General features: G+C 37.4%; 2 protein-coding genes across 3 annotated transcripts in view; one reads left to right on the top strand and one right to left on the bottom strand.

Moving 5' to 3' along the window:
• The window catches only part of GMDS (GDP-mannose 4,6-dehydratase), a 619,043-nt gene that overhangs the window by 103,777 nt on the left and 500,614 nt on the right, over positions 1-14,652 (top strand). The gene's annotated exons all lie outside the window — the stretch shown is intronic.
• On the bottom strand, positions 6,201-7,273 carry LOC101396848 (BRCA2 and CDKN1A-interacting protein-like). Its single transcript, XM_087437915.1, has one exon. The coding sequence runs from the start codon at positions 7,271-7,273 to the stop codon at positions 6,347-6,349; it is 927 nt and encodes a 308-aa protein (XP_087294041.1). The 3' UTR covers positions 6,201-6,346.

The following is a 14,652-nucleotide window of genomic DNA, read 5'->3' as shown; positions in this document are numbered from 1 at the left end:
AGTGTCCTAGATCTCCTCACCCCAAATGGTTAACTTGTTGCAACATTTCTTAAAAACCTTCAATGGCTCTGTATTCTTTGTTTGAATACAGTTCATACTTACTTGCCTGAATTACATGCCTTCTAGAATGTGTCTTGGGTCAGGATTTCCCAGACTTTGTTAGAGGAATACTAGGTCTGCCAGATGTTAACAGGTGTTCTCTATCACCACCAGCCCTCCCCCTCAGAGGGAGTGAGGATCCTGTCATTAAATAAATTGGGAAACACTGCTTCCTAGATTCCCCTCTTGCTGATTCACAAGGTACAGTTGCATGCTAAAAGTTTTGAGAGGTCCTGTGGTAACTGTGTTAGTTTCCTAGGGCTGCTGTAACAAATTGCCACAAAGTAGGTGGCTTACAACAACAGATTTATCCTCTCATAGTTCTGGAGGCCAGTGTCAGCAGGGCGGGGCTCCCTGTAGAGGCTCTAGGGGAAAATACATTCCTTGCTCTTCAGCTTCTGGTGGCTGCTGGCGTCCCTTGATTTATGGCCACTTCACTACAATCTCTGTTTCTGTAGTGGTGTGGTCTCCTTCTCTTCTGTCAGTGTCTTCTCCTCTTCTATCTGTGTGAAATCTCTCTCTCTCTCCCTCTTGTAGGGACATTTGTGATTGGATTTAGAACCCACCCAGATAATCCAAGATAATCTCCCCATCTCAAGATCTTTAATCACATCTGTAAAGACTGTTTTTTGATGTAAGATAACATTCATAGGTTCCAGTGATTAGGATGTGGCTGTGTCTTTGGGGGCCATTATTTAGCCTACCATAGTAACTGAACAGCTGATCATCTTTTATCCATTTATGATCAAGTAGCACTTTGCTCACACTTTTCAAACCCCCTCCTCCTTGCCCCAGATTGCTTTTCCTTTTCATTTACAACATTTATCTTTAAGTTCAAGTCTTTCTCCTCTTTCACACTGCCTTCCTATCAGTCTTGGCTCCCTACTTTTAATTACAAAGTAGTTTGGTTTGTATTTTTGACATACCTTGCACGCCTTGTGTCGTCTCTCGTTAGAGTCTGTGCCCTTGTTGATCTTTGGACAGTGTGGGATAGTGGGCAAGAGTCTCTGGAGTCAGACTGTCTAGGTCTAAATCCCAGGCTCCCTGGTTAATAGCTGTGTGACTTTGGGTAAGTCACTTAATTGCTTCTGTCTAAATTTCATTCTCTGTAATAGGGGGATAATTAGAGTAAATACTTTAAAGAATTGTTGTGAGAATTACATAAGTTAATAAATGTAAACTGCTGAGAACACAGCCTGTCACTGCACTGTCCAAAATTGTATCCATAAACCCTTTGTGGCTACTGAACAATTAGGATGTGGCTATCACGACTGAGTAATGGCTTTTTTAAAATGGAAGCAATATAAAATATATTTCTGTTAAACACAACTTTCTTGTTTTGGTGGGACTACATTTCACTTTAACCGATGTATTTCACACAGTTCTTGTTGGTGTGAACTAATTTATTCACTTTGATTTTTTTTTTCTGTGTTCTATCTAACATTGTAATGTGTTTATTTGAATATTGTATGCAGACAGCACAACTTACAATGATATGTGTACCTCATCGTTGGTAATTAAATTGTTTATAGTTTTAATTAAAATATAATTAAATTATTTTTCTAGTTAAAGTAAGTATAGACCAATTTTAAAATTTAAAACAAAGGCACACTACTGCTGCAGCATTGAGTGCAGATGCAGAAACAAGTACTGTGATCACAGCAGTGAAGTCAAAAAGAGACTGGGAAATTCTGTGATGAATGGCATTTTCAGTTTGCTACACCAGAGCAAAACAGAAAAGTTGTTTGTTGTGTAAAAAAAAACTTAAAGAAAATAAAGGGGGTAATATTAAGAGGTATTTTCAACAAATCCGTAGTGGATTTGGTTAGAAGTTTTGTATCAAAGGTCAAGAAAGAATTAATGCATTTAATTGCCTGAAATCTGAATTAAATCTCCAACAAATATTAAATTTTTAACAGAATGTGAGCTTGTAACTTTGGCCATCTCTGAAATGGCACAAAAAAGGAAGATAGAGAGGTGGCAAAAGAAATAATTTGTAACTAAAGTTTTATTAGAAAATTATGAGAAAAGACAAAAATATATTTCACAAAAACTTTAAGATGTTTAATTAAATCACCAAACAATTGCTTGAGGAATACAAGGTCTTTCTAACAGTATCAAAGATCAATCGATTTGAAATTTGAAAATTTTTAAGTACTTTTCTTTAGCTTTATACAACTTTATGATATATGAGTCACTATGTAGTAATATGTTAGATACCTTTTATCTAAAAGGACTGCAAAATTTACAGAGACTGGTGTTTCTCTTATTGCTTCTTTCCGCTGTATTCTGAAGCAAACTCTGTAAAAAGTTACATAGATACCATAGCTAAAATTACTCAGTCTACACATGGAAATATATGAATCATCGCCAGTTTACAGACTTGTTGAAGGAAATAGAAGACAGTGAAGGCAGTGATCTTGTGCTCTTTGCCAGCACTCATTGGTAGTGTCAGGGATGAGTTTTACAAAGATTTCTGTAATATTTACTCCAAGATAAGATCTTCCTTTCTATCTTGAAACAAAAGGAGTGCTTGCCAAATATTCAGTAATTATAAAGAAAACATGACAGTGTGGTTTATGTTTTCTCACTTGTGTCTCACAGCTTTTGAATGAGATAAATTTGAAGCTTTAAGGAAAGGAAAAGCTTATTTGTGACCTAGCTAGGGAGTTAGGAGAATTTGTTGAAATTGAAGATTTCCAGAATACAAATCAATAGCAATGATTTTACACATTTTTCTAACATGAATCAATATGCAGAAGATTTTACTTATTAATAGCATTACATGAAGTGGCTATAAAAACTAGAAAGAAAATTTGAAGAACACTGTTAGAGTGGCTTTCCAATTATGCAAAAACTCCTTTTCAGTGTTAATGCTTGACACAAGAGTTGGTGAGTTAACTTGAACAGATGTGGATTTTAAACTGATATACTTTTGCTCCGAAGTCAAATCAATTTTTCTAAAAAAATGTGAACCAGTTTTGCCAATGTGTATGTGAATATTAAAGGAAAATAATTTTCTTGGTATTCAGTTCAGTTTTTGGAAGACTTTTAAGGACATTTGATATAACCTAGGTATGTGAATTTACTTTTTCAATTGTCACTTTTATGAAATCTAAATACAGATCATGTGTTTCTGAAGAAAATTTAGATGTGAATTGAGATGTGCTGTAAGTGTAAAGTAACAGAAGACTTTACTACAAAAAAGAATGTAAAATACCTCAAATTTTTAATTGACATATTGATATAACATTCTAGATACATTGAGTTAAATAAATATATGATTAAAATTAACGTTTACTTATTTTTCTTTACCTTTTTAAAATTTGGCTACTAGAAAATTTTAAATTACCCATGTGGTTCCCAATATATTTCTGTTGGCCAGTGCTGGCCTAACATATCATGGGTGTGCAGTGAATGAATGTTAGCATTAATATGGTTGCTAACATGATGGTGATGATGGTGATGTGTTGACTCCTTGTCCTCTCACTGGATTATAAGTTCCTTGAGGGTAGGAGATACATCTTATCCTTATTTTTATTTGCCATATCACATTACATAGTCCTTTAGATATTAATAGATGTTTATCAGTTGATTGATTGCCCCAGGATCTTCTTTTAACATTCAAAGTAGAGAGCTACATTTTTTTTTTTTGTCCTCAGGATAATGGCATAGGAAAATCCCTCTGAGTGAGCATATACCCACATACTCATGTATACATACACACACAGGAGCATTTCGTTTAGTATACTTAAAGGAGGGGTTATTTTAAGCAATCATTCTTAATAATAGATTGTTACAAAAGTAGTTGATGATACTTAAAAAATTGTTTTGCAGTAAACTTTATGAGTTTTTATATACATTTATTAGTTAATTGAAAAGCCTTTAAAAAAACTGCCGTGGCATCTTGTTTTGGTTGAAACATTTTTATTTTGATTGAAGAAGTAGTATTGTGGAAATAACACTGTAGTTAGGATTAGAAAAATTGGTTTCATGTTCTGCCAAGTTTAACAAAGGATTTAAGCTTTCTAAACTTCAATTTTCTAATCTGGAAAAATGGGGATAATAACAGCTACCTCACCAGGATGTTGTGAGATATAAATGGGAAAAATATCTTAGAGTACTTAGCAACCATAAGTAATTATAAAAATGCAAGATACTATTATTTTGATGGGAATAATAATAAATACATTGGAGAACATGTGCTATAATGTAAGGTTGAGTTAACTACATCTGTTAAAAGGTGATAGCTTATCTGAATTTTAAGCCTAGTGTTTTAGTAGAAGAAAATACTCTCAATTTGTCTAAATGTATGGTCCAAATCTGCAAAATGTAGTCAGTTATCCCAAATAAGTTATAAATATTAGGAATGAGAATAGCTGGGAAACAAAGCAATAGTTAGATATTTAAGTGTTATAAGTTTAGACCAAAAGGTGGATGTGATCAGATTAGGCTGAATTAGAGACACCTGGTTTTCAGTCTAGGACCCTGGCAAGGTTGGGAATTTGGAGCTTGGTGCTACTATGATCAAGATGGGGAGTTGTGTACTATCCCTTTTAGGGTGGACATTATTTTTCACCTAGAGAACGCCCCTCCTTTCTGCCCCCTTTTACCCTCACAAAACTGCAAAAGTAGAATGGAATCTTTTTTTTTTTTTTTTTGAATGACAAATTTGGTTTTTATTACATTTTCAGTTATAAGATGTTTATACTGGTTACCAATCTAAATTTATGTTGAGAATACCTACTAAAGGCAGGTCTCTATGGATGATCATCTAAGAAATGTTCCTGCCTTTGAGATGACAGCATAAAGAGAGAATACAGTATAGAAATATAAAACAAAGCATGATACATCTTAAGAGGAACAAAATGCTACAGAGACACAGCAGGTACAGACCTTGAGGAATGGGCTTAGCCATCTCTCAGAACAGACAAATCATTGAGAATGGAGCTAGGGGTGCAGGTGAGGTTGGCGACAGGCAGGTACCAGAGGTGTAGGGCTTGCGGGCCACATAGAGTTTGAAGTTTATCCTAAGTGCAGTGCAAAGCAGTTGGAGGGTTTTAAGCAAGAGTAACGTCTTCTCCATATAAGATCACTCTGGCTGCTAAGTGAATGGATTGTAGGGGCAGTAGTGAATGGAGACTAGTCTCTCAGAGGCTACTGCAGATGCTGGGTCCATTTGAAGGTACCACTACTTGGGCAGAGTGATGTTCAGAGCAGGAACCAAGAGTAACTAATAGGTATCCAGCCTCAGCAGCTGCATTTGGAGTGGTATCAGTTAGAGAAAGAGGCAAAGATAGTCTCTCTCGCACCCACCCAAAGTTCTGCCAAGCATCTATCTGATCTCATCCTTCACATATTGTTGTGGGCCTAAGGGAAAGTACCGATTTCCCCCAGTGGTCAGAGTGGTGGGCATCACTTCCGCTCTGTGGCATAACACTAGAAAAGCCTACTGATCTAGAAATGCAATTGGATTGGTTCCATGAAAACCACAGAAAGTATTTATTCTACAAAGGCAGACGAAGACACTGAGGAGTTCAAACTAAATACCAGTTCTACAGGTAGATTCTCCAGGGCTGGGAAGTACCCAGACAAAATATTTGATACCTCTCACCAAAAAAATCTAATTTTTTTTGTTTTAAACAGTTTTATGCAACTAGTACCACAATACTATTTCAGTAATCTGCCTCCTAGTGAAAATAAGGATATTCTACAGCAAATAATGGATCACCTGTCAACTATTTCAACCATGAAAAAGGAACAGAAAATGTGTGAGAAGTGCCCTGAAACTACTCAACAAAGATGCACTATACAGTGACTCTTCAGAATCTTCTACACGGAACACGCTGTGCAATAAACATCCTAAAGTTAGCCTAACAACTGGGCCACTGGAGCCACGTGCAGATATTCGACGTGAAGAAGGATATCATACCCCACACAGAATAGTCTTGAAAAAAATAACACTGTATATTATTTAAAAATAAAAAATAGAAGTTTTTATTGAATTCTTTAAATTACTACTCCATGATTTCTTCTTATTGGAAAAATTTTTAATCAACCATTCATAATTTGACTAAAATTAAAAAAAAAAAGATATTTTGTAAATGTGTCACGGACACAGGCAACAGAATCCTACTTTTTGTAGAGGACCTTAATCTGAATAAAGTCATAAGTTTTTCAATAAATCTCCACTGAATTTTCTGGTCATTTTACAAAAACAAGCACACCACTGTCCATGGGAAATGGGTTAGACAGATAGATGTTCTTTCAGTTTATCCATGATTTCATTCATTTTGTCGCCTGGAATTAACATCACAGTTCGCAAGGGCTTCATTGGTACATCATCAAAGGACCATCTGCCTCCCAGACACGTGTCACTCTCCTCCTGCACCGAGTAGCTGAACTTCAGGATTGCCTTCTCATAGAAAAATTCTTCCTCTGCATTTGCAAACATTAACTCAACTTGCTCTTCATTGCTCCATTTCTTTTTGGAATTTTTCCCTGCTTCCATGAATGTCTTGCTAATCAGAAGGTAGAAGCAGCACTTCCCACATGGCTTGTTAGTTTTGTGTGCCTCTGCTAGTTCTTTCTGAAGCTGCTGGTGCATGGGCAGAGCAATCTGTGGAGGAACGTTGATGAATCTTTCACTTAGTAGAAAGCCCACAGGCTTAGTGGTGTCATTTAAAAGCTTGTCCAGCTGTTCAACCATGCTCTTTTCACAGTTCTTCTCACAGAAGCTTAGAATCAACTCTTTAATTTGTTCAGCACACTGCGTCCCCTTTCTTTCAGTTAAATTTAAAAGACTTATAAAACCAAAAATCTCATCTTCATCCACATTGTCATCGCTGTCTTCCGAAACATCCGTTTGCTTAATCACACTCCCAATATGGTTCTGTTGAATTAAGAGATCTGTTAGTTCTGCAGTGTTCACAGGAGCCTTTAGGAAAAGCTGCTGCAGTAATTTCTTAATTCCGTCATAATCGTTATCTGAGATAGAGTAAGCTTCAAATTCAATATTCACTTCCTCGTCGATGATCTTGTCGTCTTCATCCTCTTCTTCCTCACTGTCTTCATCATCTTTGTCCTCATCCTCGACTTCATCTTCCTCTTCTACCTGCTTGCGTGGGACTGACACCCTACTGCCCACTGCATGCCGCTTGGGCCTGGACGCCATGTTGCCGCCCTCCTAGAATGGAATCTTGATAATGTTTTCTATCAGTCCTATTAAGTTGCAATTTTAAAAAAAGCGTATGGTTGAGTAACAGCTAAGCCTCGTTGCTGTTGGTGAAGGAAAGCAAAATGACGAAATAAAAACTTAAAGCATAAGCTCTATAAAAGTTTGAACTGTCATCTAAGTGTTTCACAAACAATTTCTTCTGTTTCTCTGTTAGGGCTGAGCTATCTAGAAATGCACCTGGAGTGTAAGGCCTAACAGACAGTGACACTGGAGAGAGAGCTGCAAGTATGATGGAGGCACAGACGTTTAAATATGGTTTACCCAGAATGGTTTTTGTTACCTTCTTGGAGTGGCAGAACCCTAATGTATAATAATATCACAATCTAGCAAATAAATACAGACATTTCCTAGCCCACAAAATTGAGTTTTACTGGCTGATCCTACCCCCAGACACTACATGCCAGTGAAATCAACATTGTTTGTACCTATAGGAGCTCTGTGATTTACAGTCATTCCTACAACACTCTAGTCTTTTTCTGTCCTGGGGCTCTGAATGTTAGTTTTATTAGTTTTATGATATGCAGCTTTCTGGGTAAATGCTTACAAATTTCTCCATTTACACTCCTGTACATGTTCTTGAATTTCATCTGTCTTTCAGTGATTTTAAATTATGCAAATCACAGTTCTTATTTTATATCTTTCTTCAGTGATTTACAATGTCACCAGTGTGCTAGGGACTCCATAGCTGCAGAGCAAATCTGAAACGCATCAGGGAGCTGATAAGTGACATTCTGTCATAGCATGCACATCTTTTAAGAGCAATCTTAACTAGATTGTGCCAATTAATTATATCCCTGAAAGAAAATGGATTACTGAGAGAAAGAATATTTGTAAATAGTTAACTTGCCTTGTTACCACAGTGACGTTTAGTAGCAACCTGTTAAATGAATGTGCAGTAAAATGGGGAAAGATGGAGTCATCAATATATGTGTATCCTTTTGTTCTTATGACCTTTTTAAAGATGTAAACAAAAGGACATTTGTTTTGTCTTCCTGTATTAGCCAGGATACAAATTATGAAAAGAATTGCACAAGGAAATGTAAGATGGAGGTAATTAATAAATACTAAAATTTCATAATTATTCTCTTCAGTACAAAGTTTTTTTTTCTTCCAAATGTAAAGTTTTTCATTAAGCATGGACTTGAACACTGGACAAAGTGCAGCTCTGTCTTAGAGTACCTGCAAAAAATCATTTCCTCTATAAATCACTTGAATGATTAGAACTACGTAAACATGTGCTTTGCAAAGAAACAGTCTTTAATTGTCTGAACTGTCACTTGGAGAGATAATGAGAAAGGAAAAAGGAAAGAGAGAGAAAAACTCTGTTTTCAAAATTTGTACAATTTTAATTTATATATATGTGTGTGTGTGTATATATATGTATATATATATTTACTACAAAGAGATTATTTTTAAGCATGATGGTTACCAGTAATTTATTATTAACTTCCCTACAGATCTATACAAGTCTTTATCAATGTATTTGGAGCCCTGAGTTATAAAAACTTTCAGTTAGTATAGTGTTCTAAACTTGAAAGGAGCTATTCACACCAACACTGAACTGGCCAGTTAGATCTTTAAAAGGATTTTGACAGGGATATGATTCTTGTATTTCCTCTCTTTTTTTCCCTACCTTGATTTCATGCTCAAGTGTGGTGATTTATTTCTCCAGGGCACTGTGCCGTCGGTATAGAATAGGTCAGTATGGTAGTATTTCATAACTTTTATCCACACAGCCTTGCCACCCTCTGTCCATGACTCATACATCTACTGGTGTTCCCTGATAGCAGAACATTTTGATTAGATGTACAGGCTACCTGGTTACTATTCTCATCCTGTCCACGTGTGGGCTTGCTGATGCGTGTGAAATGTGGAGGTCCGAGCCGGTGTTGAAGCATAATCCTATCTAGGCCAGGAAATGTCTGGCTTTTCAGATACTTCTCAGAGCAATAGGGCAGGGACTAAATCTCTTATTTCCTTCCTGTCCTCTATTTCATAACACCTATGGCCCAAGTGAATGTTTGATATTCACCAGTCTTGGAAATTTCTCTCTCACTCTCCCATTCTTGACACTCATGCTGAAGTTTTTATCCTTCAGAGGAAAAAAAAAAATCCTAATATGACCTTTGCATTGTTAATAAATTCTATAGAGACCAAATTTCATGTTAAAACGTCTGTAGGCCCATCATTATGGAGTGATTGATACTTATAGTGGAGCAGATAGCCATGTAAATAATTCATTACAAATATATAGTTCAAATCCTTGCTCTGTCTACTAACTAAGATATTGGGCAGGTTACTTGGTCTCAGTTCACCTCAGTTTGCTCATTTGTAAGATAGAGATAATAATAGTGCCAACTACATATGATTAGTGTGAAGATTTAAAAGTTAATGAATGTAAAGCAATTTAAAGCATGCCTGGCGTATCCTAAGTGCTATATACGTGCTTACTATTGTTATTACTACTATTGTCATCATAGTCATTTGTAGTAATAGTAGGTCGTATTGAGACTTTTTTTTTTCCTCTGAAGGATAAAATCTTCGGCATGAGTGTCAAGAATGGGGTAGTGGGGGAGAGAAAAACACAGAGGTTCAAACTAAAGGAGCTTACGTTTAAAAAAGAAAAGAATCAGTGGGATACAGTATTCTTTAGGCATACTTTTATTCATGTGGAGATGAACAAGTTGGTTCACCCTTGAGGTATCTATGTATTATGTATACCCAGCATACATGTAGGCCATTAATAAATGCCTTTGGATTTACTTCTGAGGCTTTTTAAACATTTCTGGGACTGTGTTGGAGTATCTGTGTGCCTGTTGTCCTTCTTCTAATCATGTAATTAAAAATTATCTTTCTGTATCTCATTAATAACTATTTCTTTCTACCCCCTTATTTTAGCCCTTTAATCCCATTTTCCTTATAGCATTTGCCTAAATTAGAGAAATTTATTTTACTATGTTGAAATTAATGCTGTTACAAATGCTGGGCTGTGCACGTATACCTGGAGTTCAGATTTTGGTGTTTGCATTTTTTCTTGCTCATTAAACTAAGAGTTTACAATAAATCATTTGCAATTTGAAAGGAACATGTATTTTAAACCAGGTTATTATGGGAGTTCTACCACTGAGAATCTGCTAACCAGGGGCCGGCCCTGTGGCTTAGCGTTTAAGTGTGCACGCTCCGCTACTGGCGGCCCAGGTTCGGATCCCGGGCGCGCACCGACGCACTGCTTCTCTGGCCATGCTGAGGCCGCGTCCCACATACAGCAGCTAGAAGGATGTGCAACTATGACATACAACTATCTACTGGGGCTTTGGGGAAAAAAAAAGGAGGAGGAAGATTGGCAATAGATGTTAGCTCATAGCCGGTCTTCCTCAGCAAAAAGAGGAGGATTGGCATGGATGTTAGCTCAGGGCTGATCTTCCTTACCAAAAAAAAAAAAAAAAAAAAAAAGAATCTGCTAACCTGTTTCAAAATATTTTTTGAGTGGCTTTTATTGGAGATAAAAATCAGTAAATTTTATACATGTTCTAGATGCTTATAAGAACAAACCAGTTGGCAAAATACAATCTACTAGAGAAATGTATAAAAAATAGAAAAGATAAGAATAAATAATTCCCAGAAGAAACAGTATATAGTTAAAAACACAAAAACTTTTCAATCTTAATCAAAAAATGAAAAGAAAAGCCCATCATTTTTAAACCTATCAAATTGGAAAAAGATGTTTTCTAAAATTAATCTTTTAGATCATTTCTTCCCTAATATTTTTTCGTATGTAAATCTTTTGTTTTTTAATTTATTATGGACACAGACTTAACATTACAATCTTTTGAAATTGAGCATGTTTAGGGGGAAAGAATTCAGGGTAATGGTCGACCAATACATAGGATGACTGGAGGTATCTGGCCTCTTATTACAATTTTTTGAAATGGAGCATGTTTAGGGGGAAAGAATTCAGGGTAATGGTCAACTAATACATAGGATGACTGGAGGTATCTGACCTCTTTCTAAAATGTTTTTTTGTGTGTGTGAGGAAGATTGGCCCTGAGCTAACATCCGATACCAGTCTTCCTCTTTTTTGCTGAGGAAGATTGGCCCTGAGCTAACATCCGTGCCTATCTTCCTCTCCTTTATGTGGGACGCCGCCACAGCATGGCTTGACAAGCAGTGTCTCAGTGTGCGCCTGGGATCCGAACCCACGAACCCTGGGCCGCCGCAGCGGAGCGCACACACTTAACCACTTGCGCCACCGGGCCGGCCCCTTAAAACGTTGCTTTTAACCTTCCAGCTCGTCGCTGTTTACTAGAAGGTCTTGTGTTTGACAGCAGAGCCACTGTCACTTCTTGATGTGTATGTATGAGGTGTATGGGCAACTGCTAAGCACCTGCTTGAAGGGCTCTTCCCTAGAAAATGGTCAGAAGGATGAGGGTGGTTATGGAAAGAATATCTTCACCACTGGGCATAATCAATTCTTTATTATTCAGAGTTTGTTGATAAAGTTTCTGGGTTACTGTGCTCCTCTGTACCAGGAGGTACATCAAAGGAAGTGAAAGTCAGTTTTTTGGTGACGGCACCTTTAATGGGAAAATAACTTCCAACTTTAAAGACTACAGGAGATGGGAGTTATAAAAATTTTGATGTTTTAAATGTTGATGGTGTCCTCATTTCCTATCTACTAGTCAGTTCAGTTAATTATCACTCTACTGATAGTTTTTGTCTGTATTCTTGTTCTTCACTCTGGTGATGCCTTGGTGTTTCTTACTTGGTTCTCAACTGTAGACATTAGTCCAGTCTCTTCATTTTGGATCTTTTTGCAGTACTTTTTAGTGAAAAATCCTGAGGTCTGGGAGTCCAGAGACTCTTTTTTTGGTGCAGGTTCTGCTACTTCCTAACTGTGTGACTATAAGTTAAACATTTGACTGTTTTGAATCTCAGTTTCTTGATCTGTAAAATCGAAGAGTTGGATTAATTAATCCCTATGGTATTTTGAATTCTGTGAGTCTGACAGAGATTTTATCCAGTGATTTGTGTTACAAAGTGAGCCAGATTAAAATACTTTTCGAATATATTCTGCCTTTGTATTCTTCACACTGTAGTGGCTAATCTTCCCATTGGAAATTTTCACTCTAAGTTACAACAGCATCCTCTGTTAATCATGGAGGTGTTGGTATTTTACTTACTGGAGGTACAGATTACTTTGATATTGTAATTGCAATTAGCTGAAAAGATGCTTATTTTGGAGTAATTAGAATATGTAGAGTTAAAGAGCATAAAAGGCAGTGTAACAGTGCTTTCTCTTCTTATAGACGGAGTATTCTATTTCCTGATGCTTGAGATGATCTAAACAAAGAAATTCATTTTATTAGTGGCATAATTTCTTTAGCCCAATACTGCTAATCTTATTGTGTTCAAAGAAGCTGCCAAACAGTGCTTAGGCAGAAACATACAGTAGGATTTAGCATGCAGTTCCGAGGGACCAGGTTCTCAAATTGCATTTAAGAAAGTGTCCTTTTCATTTGTCCTTCTGGGCTATAAGTGCATCTATGTTTGAAGAGAGAAGAGGAATGGTAGTCTCTCTTCTCTGCAGGAAGGTAGACTGCCCCACACATATGTGTTTGGACGTGGGGTGGATATGAGGGTCGGTCAGTGCCTATCTCAGCCTTTTGTGGCCATTTGGAGAACGGGAAAACTTTCTGCCCTTCCTTCAGCTTTTCATAGACGTGAAGTTTTAGGTAATTTTCATACTATAGTCAAGATATCATTAATTTCTGCAATTACTCTTAATTTTTATGGATAAACATTTATCTGGAACATTTCTGAGTAGTTCGTGAAAGGTGAAGAACAGAGATACCCAAGTATAGGCACACCTGAATCTGGCCCTTTGAGACCTTGGCCCCACGGTCTAAAATAAGCAATCCAAGTCCACCTCCAAACAACACTGTACTGCTTCCCGAGTAGTGCCTGTGCTTAACGAGACCTGGGAAATCTCAGGCTCTGTGTTCTGTCTCCCTCCTCTGGGCTCTGGAGTGTTCTAAAATTACGTGCCTCTCTGGGTTTAGGCCACTTGATTAAAACTAGGAGTACTGTTTAATCCATAAAATGCCCTGTAATGGAAAATGACCAAATCATTTTGGTTTAAAAATGAATCCATTATGGTCTTTTACTATTTTGTTGGGATTTGACACGTTTTGGTAGGTCCCAGGCAGAGGAGGATGAGGAAGGAGGTTGTTTCCTAGGTCAGAGTAATGGGAGATTTGGATTCTAGTCCTGGCTTCACCTCTAGTAGTGTGATGTTAGCCAAGTTGGCTAACCCCCATGTGCCTCAGTTACCTCAGATGCCAAATGATTGCTTGCCTTCTAGGCAGAGTTTTTGCAAGAATAAGATAGAAAACATTTCTGTGTCTTGAAATTGTTAAAGCCATGGTGATTACTTAAAACTGTACAGCATTTAATATGAAATGGATACTCTTAATAACCATGTGCAAAATTAAATTTAAAAGAGTCACAATTGGGACATTATCTCTCCAACTAAAAAGTTTTCCGTAACAAGGGTTGAACCCAGGCTGGAATTGTACCGGATTGATTGTGTTCATAGCGAATGAGTTGGAAATTGAGTCCATTAGCGTTCCTTGGTTTCCGAGGAGTTAAGTGTCAGGATTTAGTGTTGGTTTCAGCTCTCAGTTGCCATGACGTTTCAGTCATTAGTCTGATTGAAGCATTCTCTAACTGCCCTGTTCTTCTCAGCAGAAACAACCATCCGCTGGCTTGGCAGACGCCTGCCTGCTTAGATATCATGTCTCCCCGCGGAGTCCCCTCAGGGGCCTGGGGAGAGGACGAAAAGAGGCCAGCTGGGTTCCCTGGGCCAGAGACCAGGAGCCCTCACTCTGGTCCATTTCCCACTCATTGTGCAGCATGGGCCCTATCACTTGAGAGACCTGGCAAGGAAATGAGGAGGAAGTGAGTGCCACTGCTGGTTCAGAATGTTCCAGTGTGGTTGGAAAGTTTGAGAAGCAGCCTGGGTGAGAAGAACAAGACCTTATTGACAGAGTTCAGTCCTGGTCAGGTCTGTTTCACATCAGCTTTCTAAATAATCACAGCTCTTCCTGCCCCCATGGATTTCTAGCACTTTCACCTCTGCCTTTTTTTTTTCCCCAATATTCTATGCAACATGGTAGAACACAAAGCATTGTAACTTTTTATTCCAAGAGAAATTATAAAATGTGAAAAGTATAGTGTTGCCTGCTTCAAAATGACAGCACCAACACCAAAAACAGGACAAAACATACTTTTTAGGGCTTTCCAACCTACTGTAAAAT

The sequence above is a fragment of the Ceratotherium simum genome, chromosome 13 (genome assembly GCF_057802395.1).
Source record: "Ceratotherium simum simum isolate JZ-2026a chromosome 13, ASM5780239v1, whole genome shotgun sequence".
Classification (NCBI taxonomy): Eukaryota; Metazoa; Chordata; class Mammalia; order Perissodactyla; family Rhinocerotidae; genus Ceratotherium; species Ceratotherium simum.
This window is presented reverse-complemented; position numbering and strand designations above follow the sequence as displayed.

What these genes read in the sequence shown, in the direction of transcription:
- LOC101396848 (XM_087437915.1), bottom strand. Translation starts at nt 7,273, where the DNA reads ATGGCGTCCAGGCCCAAGCGGCATGCAGTGGGCAGTAGGGTGTCAGTC.